General features: G+C 36.3%; 1 protein-coding gene across 4 annotated transcripts in view; it reads left to right on the top strand.

Annotated features, from left to right (window-relative positions):
* rabgap1l (RAB GTPase activating protein 1-like) overlaps positions 1 to 17,259 on the top strand; it is a 94,655-nt gene that overhangs the window by 56,467 nt on the left and 20,929 nt on the right. For 3 of the 4 annotated variants that reach the window (XM_084116557.1, XM_084116559.1, XM_084116558.1), the window contains exons 14-19: positions 238 to 351; positions 1,397 to 1,471; positions 2,677 to 2,802; positions 4,803 to 4,946; positions 8,372 to 8,413; positions 17,233 to 17,259. The exon at positions 17,233 to 17,259 is cut by the window's right edge and continues 102 nt beyond it. In XM_084116557.1, coding sequence (XP_083972683.1) covers positions 238 to 351; positions 1,397 to 1,471; positions 2,677 to 2,802; positions 4,803 to 4,946; positions 8,372 to 8,413; positions 17,233 to 17,259 — 528 coding nt within the window. Of the gene's footprint in view, positions 1 to 237; positions 352 to 1,396; positions 1,472 to 2,676; positions 2,803 to 4,802; positions 4,947 to 8,371; positions 8,414 to 15,024; positions 16,276 to 17,232 lie in introns of those variants that run through there. The other variant, XM_084116560.1, reaches the window with a different exon arrangement.

The following is a 17,259-nucleotide window of genomic DNA, read 5'->3' as shown; positions in this document are numbered from 1 at the left end:
TTTGTAATACAAATATTTATATCAAAATAATATTTAAATAGTATTTATGTATTAATGAAATAATCATAAATAATAATTGAATAATAATAATAATAAATTAATACAATAAAAAGTTAAATAAGTTATATTGTTATGTGTTATAAGTTATATAATAATAATCAAAATAATTATAAAATAATAAATAAATAAAATAATACAAAATATTTGCCTGATTGTAACTGTTTTTTGGACCCACAGGACTCTGCCCAGGAAGGCGTCATCACCAGAGACATCCATCGCACCTTCCCTGCTCACGACTACTTCAAAGACTCGGGAGGCGATGGCCAAGATTCTCTATACAAGATCTGCAAGGTGAGGTGAAAGCTGCACATCCTCCAGGCATGACTCACTCCTGCCGTCTGCTAACAAGCATCACGACACGCTGCAACATCTCTTTCCACTGACCTTTTGTTTTGCTGTAACGGCCTTGGTAGATATCCAACCACATGTGCTGTACTCACCTCCATGCAAATCTACGTCCCTGAGATGGGTGAAACCTATCCAGGATGCTAGTTTACACATCATAGATCTGTTATTATATTTAGAAGTGAAGCTGGAACTAATGCAGTTATTATCTAACAAGCAATTATCCAGCAAACATCTATATCTACATAATTAAACAGATGGTTCTGACTCTAGAATCTGAATGAATGAGCCACGTAAGAAGCGTTTTAAAACGTCGACACCTTTGACCAGAAATTCGGTATAGTGCTTGATATTAAATTATGTATTATAGAAAAACAGGAGAAAAGCGTTGAGTGGAGGAGAAAAGGAGTGCAGTTGTCCTGTTCTCTGTTAAATCTCTTTTGTGAGGAGTCTTGAGAGGTTCTCCATCAGCTGATTGGCACCGACAGATTAAAAGGCTCCTAAATTGTGCAAAAGACCTTCAATCCAGCTAATCCTGGCAGCAGCATATGTTGCCAAGAAAGTTTATCTGTTTCCAGTCATTTACATATGACGAAGCAGAATTATAACTGTGATTTAAAGACAGCATGAAGCAGCATTTACAACAAATGCAACTTTAAATTGAATTATTTATTCATTTAAAAATATTGAATGCTAATTAATGTAGGGCAGAACCAGATGTTACACATCTAACATACAGTTTTTTTGTTTTGTTTTTAAGTATTTTTTTGTATACGTTATTTTCAATATAAAATATTTTTTCTCTAAATAACATACTTTTTAAAATTATATTATTTTGTATTATTATTGATAACGTCAAAAATGTTTCAGAATATTAATAGCATTACATAAAATAAAACAATAACAGACAAACAAGACTTTTATTCCTTGATATTATTTTCAGAAAGCTTTGTTTCTGTGCACAATATCTTAACTGATGTTTTTTCCACAGGCTTACTCTGTGTATGATGAGGAGATTGGTTATTGCCAAGGTCAATCATTTTTGGCCGCCGTATTACTTTTACATGTAAGTATTTCCCCCGAATTGACCTCAAATAATCTGTTTAGTTGAGGACGGGTGATTTTTGTTTTGTTTTTTGATTGTTTTTACAATTGGTTTTGTTTTGTTGTTTTGTTTTTGTTTTATTTTTGTGTTTTTGTTTGTTTTTTGTTTTTGTTTTCTGTGTTTTTTGTTTGTTTGTTTTTTACATTTTGTTTTGTTGTTTTGTTTTTGTTTTAGTTTAGCGTTTTTGTTTGTTTTTAATTATTATTATTTTTTTCTGTTTTTGTTTTGTTTTTTGTTGTGCGTTTTGTTTTTTGTTCGTGTTTTTGTTTTTTGTTGTGTTTTTGTTTTGTTTCATTAATTCTTTCATTTTGTTTTATTTGAAAGTATTTTATTCATTTTATTTATCATTAAATATTTAGTTTATGTACTTATATTTGTTTTTAATTGTTCTTTTTTTGAGACACTAACCCGAAAAATACTGTCACATTTAAAAATCTGTACAGAAGTATATTACTTTTTCTTACTGGGCGTTATGTAAATATCCTTTTAGGTCAGTTTTATCTTTAAGCTCAACTCCTTTGATGGCAAATCAACAATTTAAACAGTGTTTTTGAGACAGTTCACTACATTTTTTACATGTTCATTACTAGCTACAGTAGCTAGCTAAATAATAATAGTGTAAATAAAAACCTTCCTCATTGTGCTTTATCTTTGACTTTTTGAGGACCTACATTAATAATAGGCAGAGAGCAACAGGAAGCGGGGGGAAGGACATTGATGAAACGGTTAATCCCATATTTAATTAAAGTGAGGGCTGAATAAGATGCCGTTTTTTGTTTCTCTGCGACAGCGGCCCGTATGAGGCTTGATATTAGAGTGCGTTTGGGGATTTCTATAATATAGTGTAAGTGTCTTTCTCGTGGCCTTGCCCAGGAAGCTCAGGAGCTGTCAGGAATATTAATGACAGAGCCCGTATACCTGCAGGAGCCCATTGAGCTCGGGACACACACGCTGTCTGTGTGATTTAATACCCAGCTCTCTGTCTGTCTCACTCTCCGTCTCACAAACACAAACAAACTCTGATTTCATCACTGTAGACACTGCAAGCTGACACATTTAAACATCATGGGTTGGTTGTGTTTATCACAGCACATTCGTGCAGAAACCATTAGCATTTGAAATCATCTAAAAATATTGTGCCGACATCGTTCACTTTTTCTCCTTAGATGCCCGAGGAGCAAGCTTTCTGCGTGCTGGTGAAGATCATGTACAACTATGGTCTCCGAGAGCTCTACAAAAACAACTTTGAAGATCTTCACTGCAAGTTCTACCAGCTGGAGCGTCTGCTGCAGGTTTGGCCTTTGAGTGTTAGTTGAGAGATTGTGTGACACACAGACTCATTCAGCTCTCATGAGCGCCTCGAGTGCAAGCGGTGGCCCTCGTGTAAGCTATTAGACCCAATGCGCTGGAAAATGGGTTTTAATTTTGTGCTGAAATGCAATTAGGCCTGAAGTAGCCTCTTTCGGCGCTAAACCCAACCTGGTTAGTATCGACTAGCTCTGCTACTGCAAGAGTGTTAGCATCGATCATGTAAAACGTGCCATACGTGCCACTCTCTGGAAGAATCTCTTCCTCTGTTGTCATTTACTTTGCATGTGTTAACACAACGCTCCCACCCCTCTGATCTGACAATGCAATTTACCCCAGAAAAATATTCAGTCTTCCTGCTCCGGAAGATCCTATCCAGCTCCTATCTCTCTTTTTGAGATGCTAATTTAAGATGTGCCTTTGTAGATGTCGGTTACGTCTTTGATTTATTCTCTGCTTGGTCTCTGAATACATAGAGCAACACGTTTTTGAGGCAAGCTTCACTGTTGCCATTTCTCATTCCTATGGTTATTGATCTAAACAAACCCCTAATTTTGGCATGTACTTTTCCTGCTATAGACTGAATGGAATATTGTATATATATCAAATTGTGTATATATATATAAATTAAAAACTATTAAATATCGCAAAAAAATAAATTATATATATATATATATATATATATATATATATATAAAATCATTATTATTATTATTATTATTTATTTTATTTTTTTTAATATGTTTTGAGGCGGGGAAATTACTTTTTAAAGAGATTCAGAAGTGATTCAAACATTCATTGATTTGATTAACTTAGGTATCTTAGGAAAGAAAAAGAAGTGCTCCCTCAGTGTTGGGTTTTCCCATTGTTACTTCATTTTTATGTTCCTTCATTGTCCCCTCAGGAAAACAATGAACATTTTCTGTATTGATACTCCTGATACTCAGAAGTAGTCACTTGTTCTGGTTTAAAAACAGAAAACAAACACAGAGTTCAAACTACGTCTAAGTCTTTGATTTAGATGCTGTTTGTGTAAGGTGCTTTATTACTACACTCGTGTACTCTAATTCAGTCTTACACTCCTGAAATAAATGCTTTAAAGGTGCATTGTGTAATATTTAGGAGGATCTGTAGACAGAAATGCAATATCATTTACATAACTGTTTTCAGTGGTGTATAAAGACCTTACATACTGAACCGTTATGCTTTTATTACCTTAGAATGAGCCGTTTCTATCTACATACACCGCGGGTCCCTTTACATTGAAATGTTTTTACAGTAGCACTAAACGGACAAATGCGTTTCGTCACTATGTTGTTCTTCGTGGAAAGAAGCTAGCTAAAGTCAGCGAATAAAACACTGACACAATGATGAACTAGCAGTAATATTCGCAATAACATATCGTTTTACCGAATAATTAAGTAACCCTAATTTCTTAATTTATCTTTGTAAAGAAACCTTGTATAACTGGCTACTCTCTGCTGTCTCAGACGACGACATCTTTTCCTGTCGGCCACCGTAACTTCTGTTGGTTGCAATTCACAACCTCACCACTAGATGCCGCTAAATATTACACAGTGCACCTTTAAAAGCTTTTGGAAAGAAAAGGGTCAGTCTGTCTGACATTCTATATATCATTTTATCTGTTTGTCTCTTGTTCTATCTATCGTTTGTCTGTCTGTCTGTCTGTCTATCATACATTTATCTGTCTATCTTGTTGTTCTATCTGTCTGTCTACATATGTCTAACTCTGTCATTTTATTGCTTTATCTGTACATTTTCTATCATTTTGTTGTCTGTGTATTTACATATCTGTCTATCGTTCTATATTTAGCATTCTATAATATCTTTTTTTTGGACACACTTCCAAGCTCCACCCCCTTTGCTTCAAAAATAGATACAATTACTTTGTCATCCTAATAAAAACATGCTTGTTAATTTCCCTTGCGCTAACCATTCCTGTTTCTCTACTTCCTCTCTCCAGGAGCAGTTGCCGGATCTTTGGTCTCGCTTCCAGGAGCTGAACCTGGAGGCCCATATGTACGCGTCCCAGTGGTTCTTAACACTGTTTACCGCCAAGTTCCCTCTCTGCATGGTCTTCCATATCACCGACCTGCTCCTGTGCGAGGTGATAAATCTTTTTCCAGTCACATAATTACAGCAACCATGTCCTAACCAAGTCATTTAACCAATAAGATGTCACTGTGGGTTAGACTAACTAGTGCAACACAACATAAATAGAAATCGAGCCACCGACATTGGGTCTCTTTCTCTAACCATCTCTATTCTACACTTTAGTGGGTATTTTTGGTACATTTGGACATAATACACTTAACTTAAAAAAAGTAAGTAACCTACCATAATTTTTTTTCAGTTCATTGAAATAATTTTTTTTAAGTTAATGTAATAAAGGACATTGCTTTAATCAACAGGAACTCACAATATTATGTTATCTGAACCACATGAATTATCTAAGTTGATTTGACAAAAGAAAAAATCTTGTGATAACAAATCATGAAAATATCTTTTTACTGTGTACAGTAGTTTCTAAGTATACTGCATATTGTTCATTGTTATTTTATGTTTGTTCATTTTGCATTAATCAATCTATACAACTTAAAATGTTAAAAATGTGATATATGTAGAAATTAAGATAAACCTAGATTAATGAATGCTATGAATGTATTACTTTCTTAGGTCATAATTATAATGCTATACATAAGGCCTAATGCTAAAAAGAGAAATTAATCGAATCAGGGAAATTTAATAAAAACCTGTAAAAAGTAATTGAAATTCATCTAGTTATGCTCAAGTGTAAATTATGTAATTGGCTAGAAATTGCTCTTTGTACGTGTGATTTCTTCAAAATTATTATTAAAAAGAAATCTTATTCTAATTGTGAATGACAGGAAAAGTTATGAAAATTAATCAAATCTGTAAAGTATGCTCAGATTTAAAATACTGGCTTCTTTGTGATTAATTATTATAGCAGTTACTTGTATTATTATCTATACAATTTTAATAGCTAAAAATGTAAGAGTATAAAGTATGTGGAAATTTACAATAACCTAGATTTATGAATGCTGTTAAAGATAAACTGTTAAAGGATTGAATAATTTAAAATGTATTTCTTTTCTGTCTAAATAAATAGTGCAGTTGTGTTGGGTTTTGAATAGCACATGAAACTGATGGAAAGTTCAGTAGTTTCTAAACTTCTTGAACTCCGTTAGATTTCCCAAAGCAAGCATCTTTGACTTCTTAGAAATGGGCTTTGTGTCTTTCCAAAAGTAACGCTTTGACCTTTCTGCTCCTCTGAGAGCTTTTCCTTTTATTTTTTTTTCCCCATCGCTTTTCTCCCCTTTTCCTTTCATTCAGCGTCTGTGGTAGCCCGAGGCAAGACAATTAAAAGTTTCCTCAGCCTGTCTCAGTCAATGAATCGCATGATGAGAATCTGTTAGATGCTTGCGAGACACCTCTCTCTCTTCTTATCCATCTATCAGTTCATCTCTAATTCATTTAATGTTCTGCCTTCTTTTGAGGCTCTGCCTTTACTTTTGAGTAACTTGTTCTAAATCTTTCCCTAATCATATTTACATTTCAGTTTATTTGTATTCCGTTTTGTCCAAAAATACTAATCCAAAGAAAATCGTTCACTGATCGTCTAATGCTATCGCACACAAAACCGGAAAGCTCTTTCTCACTTTGGTAAGCTCTAATCTGATTGGCTGCCTTTCAATATCTCCTGGGACCAAGGACTCATAGGATTTGTTATCAGTCCATTGGGAAACAAAGTCAGGTTGACTCAGCGAGTGCTATTGAGAATTAAATAACAATTGGACTCTCCAAAATTTGTAAGGTTACATGCATAAAATGTTTGAAAGATAACTTTTTAAACTAGTTAACTAGATATCTGTTAGTAGGTCTTATATTTAAATGTATATATGTGGTGTTGGTGTTGTTTTTTTTTATTCTTATTTTTAACTTGAGACACTTCCACTAGTGCCAATCTCTCATTTAGTTTATTCACTATGTGTTCACTAAGACAAGATTAAAATGAATGGATTAGGTTCACTTTGAGATTCAAAAAAACATATGCAGACATGACAAAATTATACATTGAGGTCTTAAGAAGCGACCTCTTATATGTCAAACGATCAAGGCAAATTTCCCTTCTCATGTCACAAGCCCTTTAAATAAGAGACTTCTTTCAGTAGCATTACAAATCTTACCGACCCCAAACTAAAATAAATTAAACCTACTATTCTCAATAGTTATTGAAATTAATGACTGCAATTTTGTAACATTCTATAGTGGCTCTTCAAGTTGATGAAGGATAAAAAGCTCAGGTTGTTGTAAGTTGCTTTGCATGATTTCCTGTAAATGTAAGTACAGATAGTTTGGCTATATTGATTATAACAATCAATCGTAGTACGTTGACTTGACTTTTCTGTTAATTGTCATGCCGTTTTTTGAATTCATTCATATTTGTTCACATTATTATATATATTTTTAGGTCACACTTTAGATTAGGGTCCAATTCTCACTATTAACTATGAATTTTGCCTCAATAAACTCCTAATTACTTCTTATTAATAGTAAGTAAGGTAGTTGTTAAGTTTAGGTAGATTAAGGATGTAGAATATGGTCATGCAGAATAAGTTATTAATGTGCTTTATAAGTACTAATAAACAGCCAATATCCTAGTAATGTGCATGCTAATAAGCAACTAGTTATTAGTAAGAATTGGGCTGTGTAATGTATGGAATGTAATTCCATAATGTATTAAATGTAAATACTGATAGTTTTGCTAGTATCGATTATAACAAGCAATCGTAGTATATCAACTTGGCTTTTAAAATCATATTTCTTGCATAACCAAAAATGTACAGCTCCAAAGCCAAAGAGAAAAGTCTGATCCCTCCCTCAACAAACACACACAATTATCCCCCCTGCAATTTCCATTTAGCCCCCTAGCGCCATCTAGAGCCTGTCGGGAAGAGATACTTTCTGCCGTCTGTTATTAATAGAGAACATGGGGTATTTTTAGCTCTGTGTTGCCATGTGAACGGGTCCTCTAAGCGATGCTCGAGACGGGTGTTTCCATGCGGAGCTGACTTCAGCATTGCTTCTCCGCTTGCTACTGCGATGCCACCTGCTCCCCTCTGACACACACACACACACGCACAGCACCTCCCGCACGTCCTTCACTGTGCCTGTGCACATCAACCTGCCTGTCAGTCCACCTGAGCGTGTGCGAGCGAGATTGTTTGCCTCTTCCTTCAGCTCCTGTCACTCCCACACATTTGAGCTCTTTGTATGATTCGAGCTATTTTAGGAAATGCAAATGCGTTCGACATCGCACTTCCCATTGCTAGTAGAGCGCAAAGACAGCATTTCAGCCCTTCCGAACCATTTATTCCAAACTGTTTCGTCTTTATTACAATAAAACGCCCTTTGCACGTGGCCCGTTTTGTAGTTCCAGGCAGTTTGATGTTCAAATAAATTCTTCTGTTTGTTTTTGTGCGTGTAATTTTTTTTTCAATGTCTTTACAGGGGTTGAACATCATCTTCAATGTGGCGCTGGCTCTTCTGAAGGTACTGCACATCACTACGCTTACATCTCCTTGTTTTAAATTGTTTGGAAAAGTGAGGGAAAGTAATAAAATCGGTAAAAAGTGTCTAGTTATGCTTGGGTTTAAAATATTTCATTGGTTAGGAATTGCTTTTTTGTGAGTGCAGTCGTCTTTAAAATTATTACTGTTATATTTTTAAAAACGTATTCTAATTATGAAAAACTGGAAGCTTATGTAAATGAATAAGATCCATAAAAAGTGAGGCTAGTTTAAGATTTAAACTATTAGCTACAAATTGTTCTTTGTGAGCAGTGTTATCTTAGTTTGTGTGCTTTTATCATTTTTATTCATTTATATATAGCTCTAATTTCAGATAGTTGCCAAGGTGACATTTCTAATTTTCATTTAACAATAACAACACTGTTTGTGAGTGCATTTTTTTTTTTAAATCCTAATAATGAGTCATAGAAATTGTTTAAAAAGTGTGGGAAACCTGGTTGAAGAATTTATGCTTTTAGTTTAATATGCAGCAGGAATAAAAACATATTGAGTGTGTCTCCCTCTGCCGGTCAGAAGAAATATTGCCTTGATTTTTTTTAAACCCAAATGTTTGCTGTTCACAGACCTATACATGCGAGACTAAAATGATCGGTAGGTTTTGCTATGAGTAATATTACTGAAACACTTCATATATCATAATATAATACCATAATCATATATGTAATCATATGTATCACAGTCGATATATATAAAAGATATTATGATAGTATTTTCATTACTGTAATCAAGAGTTTCTGGGTCCATTTATTAAGTTAAATGCATATATACAGTGCTGGGTAGATTACTTACAAATTGTAGTCGGTTACTGATTATAAATGACATGACAAAATTTTTTAGTTAGTAATGTAATCCATTACATTACACATTTCAGGTAATATAATCAGACTACTTTTTGATTATTTCTAGATTACTTTTGACCTAACTTGTTTATCACATTGATTTGAATAAGATAATCTTAAACCATATTGATATAAAAATACAAAGAGAAAGAAAATATACCTGCATTTCATGTAATTATGGGACTTTGTGTGCAATTCCACAAACCCTGAAGATATTCTTAATGTATATAAGCAGTAGGCGTTTTTACAAAGGAAAATTTAAACGATAAAAAAGTAGTAGTAAGGAGAAACAATGAATTATAAATAGTTTACTGCCATTGTGAGAATAACGTGTAATCATGTAATCAATAAAAAAGTAACTGTAGTCTGAGTATTTTAAAACATAATATAAAAAATAATATATATATATATATATATATATATATATATATATATATATATATATATATACACACACACACACACACACACACACACACTTAATAATATATACATATAATAAATAACTTAATAATATATGCATTTAATTATATATATATATATATATATATATATATATATATATATATATATATATAGTGTATATATAATACAAAAACGACACATGAAAACAGGTTAAGAAATGCTGTGTGAACAGGAAATAACCTCAGTTTATCACTTTTCGTGCAGTCTTTTCTAACTGCCATTTTTCCTTTCATACGATACATTGGCTCGTTCTCACAACATCATAACAAATTTGATCCGAACCGCATGGCTGCTGTCGGAGTGATCTATGCGTGCATTTGGTTTTGTTGTTGTGGCATTATTGATCATCAGCGACACTATGGATGACACAGTATGCAGCTGTGGGTCATTAGCCCAGTAATGCCACTATGGTTCTATTGCTACAGCACTATTTGTGGTGCATTAGTACTATATAGTATGGTGCTTTTTAGAGATTTACAAGCAAAGCTCACTCAAAATTGATCACATTTGGATGGTAAAACAGAGTGCGTTATGCTTTTTGGAACAAAATCCACTTAAAAACTACAAATATTTCATAGTCTCTTATAGTGGTTGTGAATAAAGTGTATATTCAATTTCCACTGCGATTTAAAGGGCGGTGTGCCATTATCGGTTGGCCAATACTGTCTGCTGCAAAGGTTTTTAACGGTGTTCTCAGCACAAATACATTAGCTTCATCCACAAAGCCACACCTTCGTGTAAGCTGCACTGACAGAATGACAAATGGAGCTATTGCAAGAGCGGGCTGCGCTGCCCTGAATGTGTCTGAGCCAACCTATAGAGGAGACGAGGATATATCCGCTGATTTAATGTTGAGAAATAGACTCCACTGGCCTGTTCTGTAATTACAGCAGATGTGAGAACCAGAATAGGATTCTCTGGTTTCTTTTTAAGACTCTTTAAAATCCATGTGTTCATTTAAAGAGTAACTATGAGAATATTTGTAAATAATCATCAAATCTTATGGTACTCGAATTACACAAGCCTGATGATATAATTAGTCATGACAAATGTTCTCTCATGTCATTGTTTATATCATCAAAATATAAACCGTTATCACCCAGTTCTAATCTAAATGTGACTTCAAGGCGTGAAGATATTAAGATACTATAACTCGTCATGATTTTCTGCATACAGTCTGCATTACACATATATACACACATGCATTATGACAAAGTGAATGAATAATTGAATCAAGTAAACAAAGTATAAATATATAAATGTATGTGTGTATATACAGTGAGGAAAATAAGTATTTGAACACCCTGCTATTTTGCAAGTTCTCCCACTTAGAAATCATGGAGGGGTCTGAAATTGTCATCGTAGGTGCATGTCCACTGTGAGATACATAATCTAAAAAAAAAAATCCAGAAATCACAATGTATGATTTTTTTAACTATTTATTTGTATGATACAGCTGCAAATAAGTATTTGAACACCTGAGAAAATCAATGTTAATATTTGGTACAGTAGCCTTTGTTTGCAATTACAGAGGTCAAACGTTTCCTGTAGTTTTTCACCAGGTTTGCACACACTGCAGGAGGGATTTTGGCCCACTCCTCCACACAGATCTTCTCTAGATCAGTCAGGTTTCTGGGCTGTCGCTGAGAAACACGGAGTTTGAGCTCCCTCCAAAGATTCTCTATTGGGTTTAGGTCTGGAGACTGGCTAGGCCACGCCAGAACCTTGATATGCTTCTTACAGAGCCACTCCTTGGTTATCCTGGCTGTGTGCTTCGGGTCATTGTCATGTTGGAAGACCCATCCTCGACCCATCTTCAATGCTCTAACTGAGGGAAGGAGGTTGTTCCCCAAAATCTCGCAATACATGGCCCCGGTCATCCTCTCCTTAATACAGTGCAGTCGCCCTGTCCCATGTGCAGAAAAACACCCCCAAAGCATGATGCTACCACCCCCATGCTTCACAGTTTGGATGATGTTCTTGGGATGGTACTCATCATTCTTCTTCCTCCAAACACGTTTAGTGGAATTATGACCAAAAAGTTCTATTTTGGTCTCATCTGACCACATGACTTTCTCCCATGACTCCTCTGGATCATCCAAATGGTCATTGGCAAACTTAAGACGGGCCTTGACATGTGCTGGTTTAAGCAGGGGAACCTTCCGTACCATGCATGATTTCAAACCATGACGTCTTAGTGTATTACCAACAGTAACCTTGGAAACGGTGGTCCCAGCTCTTTTCAGGTCATTGACCAGCTCCTCCCGTGTAGTTCTGGGCTGATTTCTCACCTTTCTTATGATCATTGAGACCCCACGAGGTGAGATCTTGCATGGAGCCCCAGTCAGGGTGGGAATTATGTAATTTTAGGGGCAAGGCCATTTGGCCTCCACCTTTTTTTTTTTTTTAGGGGCACCAAGGCCATATGACAGGGCACAAAGGCCATCATACAATTCGATGGTTTTCCCATTCAGATTGATAGCATAACATCCTAATTTGGAATAAGACATGGATTATGACTTTTTTAATAAAAAAAACATTTTTTAATGAGAGAGAGAGAGAGCGCCATTACATCCAGAAGGTATACACCCTCACACAACAATAGAAACAACATAAATGCCAATAAAAGCATTCAGAAACAACACAAATGCCAATAAAAGCATTCAGAAACACCACAAATGCCAATAAAAGCATTCAGAAACACCACAAATGCCAATAAAAGCATTCAGAAACAACACAAATGCCAATAAATTAATAATTTCCTGCATTGTTGAAATATTATTCCTGTCAATAGAAATCTGATGTAAACTGAGAATATATCAATATTTCTCCAAATCTGCACACTTTTGAGCTAAAAGCCGTGAGGGACGTTGTTTTGTGAATCGCTTTCATGACGACAGCACAGGAGTTTTTTATGAATGGGAGCGTCTGACGCTCATAATTCATATTAAAGGTATCGACTCATTTTTGCATTTCATAACTCCTGACACAAATTAAGACATAACTGTCAATATAAATTTCTCAGAATACAATAGTGGTCAAATACTGAAACGTGAGTCTTATATCTTTTTAATGATGCAAGTTATAGTTTGTCAAGGTAATAACATTAAATCTTATAGTAACTTTGAACTATTAAAAAAAAAAAACGCTTCAGTGCGCCGACGCCGTTACCTCTGGAACCTTGCATAGGGCCCTTTTCTGAAAAGGGCACTTATCTACTAGCAAATAGATTTTGATATTTTTAGGTCAAACTGTTCTTGTCTGTCAGTCATATAATGCAGGTTTATGGTCACGGTCTCAAAGAGCATCCACAGAGTCCAAATTAAAACAATTCTCCATCGTCCAAATTAAACAATTCCCCATCGTAAGTACACATTGATGGCCTAAGACACGAAACGAGCGGTTTGTGTGAGAAAACGAACAGTATTTATATCGTTTTTACCTCTTGTAACACAGCGACGTCCAAGTGATCTGAGGGCGCGCGCGCATCCTGGTGTGTGACGTGTGCGCAGACTGGTGCATAGATAGACATATAGATTTCGCCTTGGCTACGGCAGTTCATGAACGAATGTCGTAGCCAATGCGAAATCTAGTGTATATATCTATGCACCAGTGTCGACAACAGAGGTGTCGTTCTTCTGTTGGTGCTGACGTTACATGCTTCTTGCACTGCTGTTTTGATGCGTGAGATCATCGATGTGATTATGACACTGCACCTGCGCAAATCCACAAACTAATTGAAGTTCAGAGACTACTTGGGTGGAACTTGGACAGGGCCAGGGCACACAGGCCACTGTGGCCGTACGATGATTTTTTTTTCACGGGGCATGAAGGCCAAAGTGTAGGGCAACGGCGGCCATGGCCGCGTGGCCGCGGTATAATTCCCACCCTGGCCCCAGTCCGAGGGAGATTGACAGTCATGTTTAGCTTCTTCCATTTTCTAATGATTGCTCCAACAGTGGACCTTTTTTCACCAAGCTGCTTGGCAATTTCCCCGTAGCCCTTTCCAGCCTTGTGGAGGTGTACAATTTTGTCTCTAGTGTCTTTGGACAGCTCTTTGGTCTTGGCCATGTTAGTAGTTGGATTCTTACTGATTGTATAGGGTGGACAGGTGTCTTTATGCAGCTAACGACCTCAAACAGGTGGATCTAATTTAGGATAATAAATGGAGTTGAGGTGGACATTTTAAAGGCAGACTAACAGGTCTTTGACGGTCAGAATTCTAGCTGATAGACAGGTGTTCAAATACTTATTTGCAGCTGTATCATACAAATAAATAGTTAAAAAATCATATATTGTGATTTCTGGATTTTTTTTTTTTGATTATGTCTCTCACAGTGGACATGCAGCTACGATGACAATTTCAGACCCCGCCATGATTTCCAAGTGGGAGAACTTGCAAAATAGCAGGGTGTTCAAATACTTATTTTCCTCACTGTGTATATATATATATATATATATATATATATATTATATATATGTATGTATGTATGTATGTATATATATATGTATATATATATATATGTATATATATATATATATATATATATATATATATATATAATATGTGTATATATGTGTGTGTGTTTTAATATAATAAATTATAATATAAAAATATAGTAATCAAACTTTATTTACTTGATTAAATTATTCATTCACTTTGTCATAATGCATTGGAATGTTTTCTAGTTCACATTTTTCTCTGTAGAGATTCTAAGTATAATTTTTGTTATTGTAATCCAGTATTTTTGTAGTATTTTTTGGGCAAATATTTATTATTAATTAATATATTATTATTATTATTATTATTATTATTATTATTATTTTAGTTTTTTCCTTGAAGCATATTCTTGACAGATTTTGTCAATGTATGCTTATTGTCATTTCCTCACTGATTCAATTATAATGTTTCCTGTAATATAGGTACTTAAGTAGGGGGCTTGTGAAAAAATATTGTTAGTATGTTATGCTATTTTCCCACTATGTTTAAATGGAAACATAAGAAATAGTGAAGGCGGGTGGACAGAAGCAGAGCGTTGAATGATGTGAATGTGCGTGCAAGGAAGCAAGAGATGTGCATTAATAGAGAGCGAGCGTGAGTGGAGCTAGAGGGGGTTGCACTGCCTCGCTCCTATTGGCTAACCATTACGACATTCTCCCCAAAGGCTCCTAAACCCTCTCCTCCTCCTTTCTCTCTCTCTCTGTCCCTCCTGCTCCCCCCCCCACCTCACACTCTGTTTCTCCACATGTCTCCCTGCCTGTCCGCCTCTTCCCTTAGCAAGCATACAGCAGCAATTAGCATTTAGCATGAGTTGCATTGGATCCTCGACTATGTCCACTGTCCATTCGTCCACGGTCTCTCATTCCCTCACAACGCCCCTCCTATCTTCCTCTCCTCCTCCCTTTCCGCCACCCCGCCGCCTTTTCTAGCATCGACAGCATCTCTGTGTGCGTCTCTCCCTCCCCGTTTTCCTCTCATGCGCTTGTTGACTTTCCCTACCGACACTCTGACTGGCTCGATCAGGAAAGCGAAACAGAGAAGCAACTGAAGCTGGAGTAACGAAGGCCTGAAGACGAGAAGACGACAACCGCCCAGTCTCACATCTCGCCACCTTCATCCCACAGTTAGGGATTCTGGATGGACCACTCAGCCACTTCTTGACCACGACAGGATGGCAGAAGACGTGTTGTCCATGTACTCTTATCCGCAGGCTCGATTGGACGAGAATGAGGATTTCGCTCTCTCTCGATGCACCTTGACAGAGAGCAGAATCTACCTGACAACAACTCTGATGCACTTAACTTGGTCTGGTTTCCGCCTCGAAGTGCCTCGTAAGCTCCAGGACTGAAATCCTTTGAAGACTAGCAAAACACGGAAGACGTGCTGTCTCGACGGCACCACGAGACTCTCCTCCTGCCTGTTGCCAGGCAACAGATTGCAAATTTGGGAATTCGGGAGGAGCCGGCCAATGATAAACCAGGACCGTAGCTTTATGTCTCTTGAAACATGTAAAGCCACTTTTGGTTCGGCTTGGTTCTGGCGTCTTTTAAACTAGGCGTGGTCTCCAATAGTGTTTACATTGCAGACCCAAAATGGATCATTATAAGTGTGAATCCCCGCTCCGGTTTTTGACGCCACATGCTCACGCTCGTCGAATCATGATCGAATGACACTTGCTGAGACTGCGTTAGTGCTACCAAATCAACCGCCTGGACTAAACTTTTCCAAGATTGGGCTCCGTCTCGGGACATCAACGTGGCTGACTCTAAGTCAGCCCCAGAGCCTCTGTGGGAGGACGATGCTGGGGATTCTGGAGGAGCCCAAGAGGCTCTTTCACCTCTGACCCCAGAGAGAGATTTGCCTTCACCGCCTCTATGGGCTCAGATCCCATCCGCCATGAGGAGGCTTGAGGAAGGGGCCGCTGGAGAGGACAAGGCTGGGCCGGTCAATGACTCTACTGAAAGAGTCATGGGGCTGCTAGGCATGGGTCACCGCCTGTTTGTGCCCCGACTGCTGGCGGTGAGGGGCGGCTGCTGCAAATAGAAGTCATCTTCATCTTTGTTTACATATTTCGCATGATATGTGACTCTTATCAGGCTGCTTGTGTGACCTTTGTATGTGTTTATGTAGGAAAGGGCTTTTATTTTTCATCCTGTTGAAAGCAATTGTCTTTTTTGATGTAATTATATCAGCAACATATTTTATTAATAATGCATTGCCTTGAGTTCACTAGCAGTATACAAACATTGTTTTAATGTTTTAATTAATCATTAAATTTATGCATTTTTAGTATTCAAGTATTTAATGCTTTGATGTCTTAAGTTCACTTGCACCATACTAACCATTGTCTATTTTAAAGCTTTTTTATTTATTTATTATTATATTAATAATGCTGATGCCTTAATTTCACTTGCAACATACAAACAACTTTAAATTTTTTTATTTTATTTTAATTAATTAATTTAATGCCCTGAAGTCACTTACAACATTCTATTATTTTTATGTATATTTATTTCTTCATAATGCTTTAATGCTTCAATGCGATACATTCACTTGCAGCGTACAAACGTTTAATTTTTTTAGTGTTTCTTTTTGTTAGCAAAGTGTAGATTTACGGTTTGGCCAAATATCGCTTGTCAGCCATGAAATAAAAATGATTTTTGGCTTATCACTATTGGCCAGGCTTTTAATATTGGTACTCCCTAGTCATGATGTTGTAACTGTGCAAGTCTCCTCACTCTTTTTGACATTGGATAGATGGACATGTTTAATAGCAGCAATATCAGATGTGGCAAATTATGACACAAACACTGGTCTTTTGATTTCTGCTCGATGTTGTTCGGGTTCACATCATAAAAGGGAAATGCAAACATTATACGGAAAATAATCACCAGGCTAAGTTCCTTTTAAGGCTGCTTATCAGGTTGATTTCCTGAAATGACCCTAAACCAGTTCTGTTTTTCTGTGTGCATGCAGACCTCCAAGGAAGATCTGCTACAGGCT

Source organism: Abramis brama (genome assembly GCF_963993115.1).
Source record: "Abramis brama genome assembly, chromosome: 6".
NCBI classification, from domain to species: Eukaryota; Metazoa; Chordata; class Actinopteri; order Cypriniformes; family Leuciscidae; genus Abramis; species Abramis brama.
Note: the sequence above shows the minus strand (reverse complement) of the source record. Positions and strands in the feature narration are given on the sequence as shown.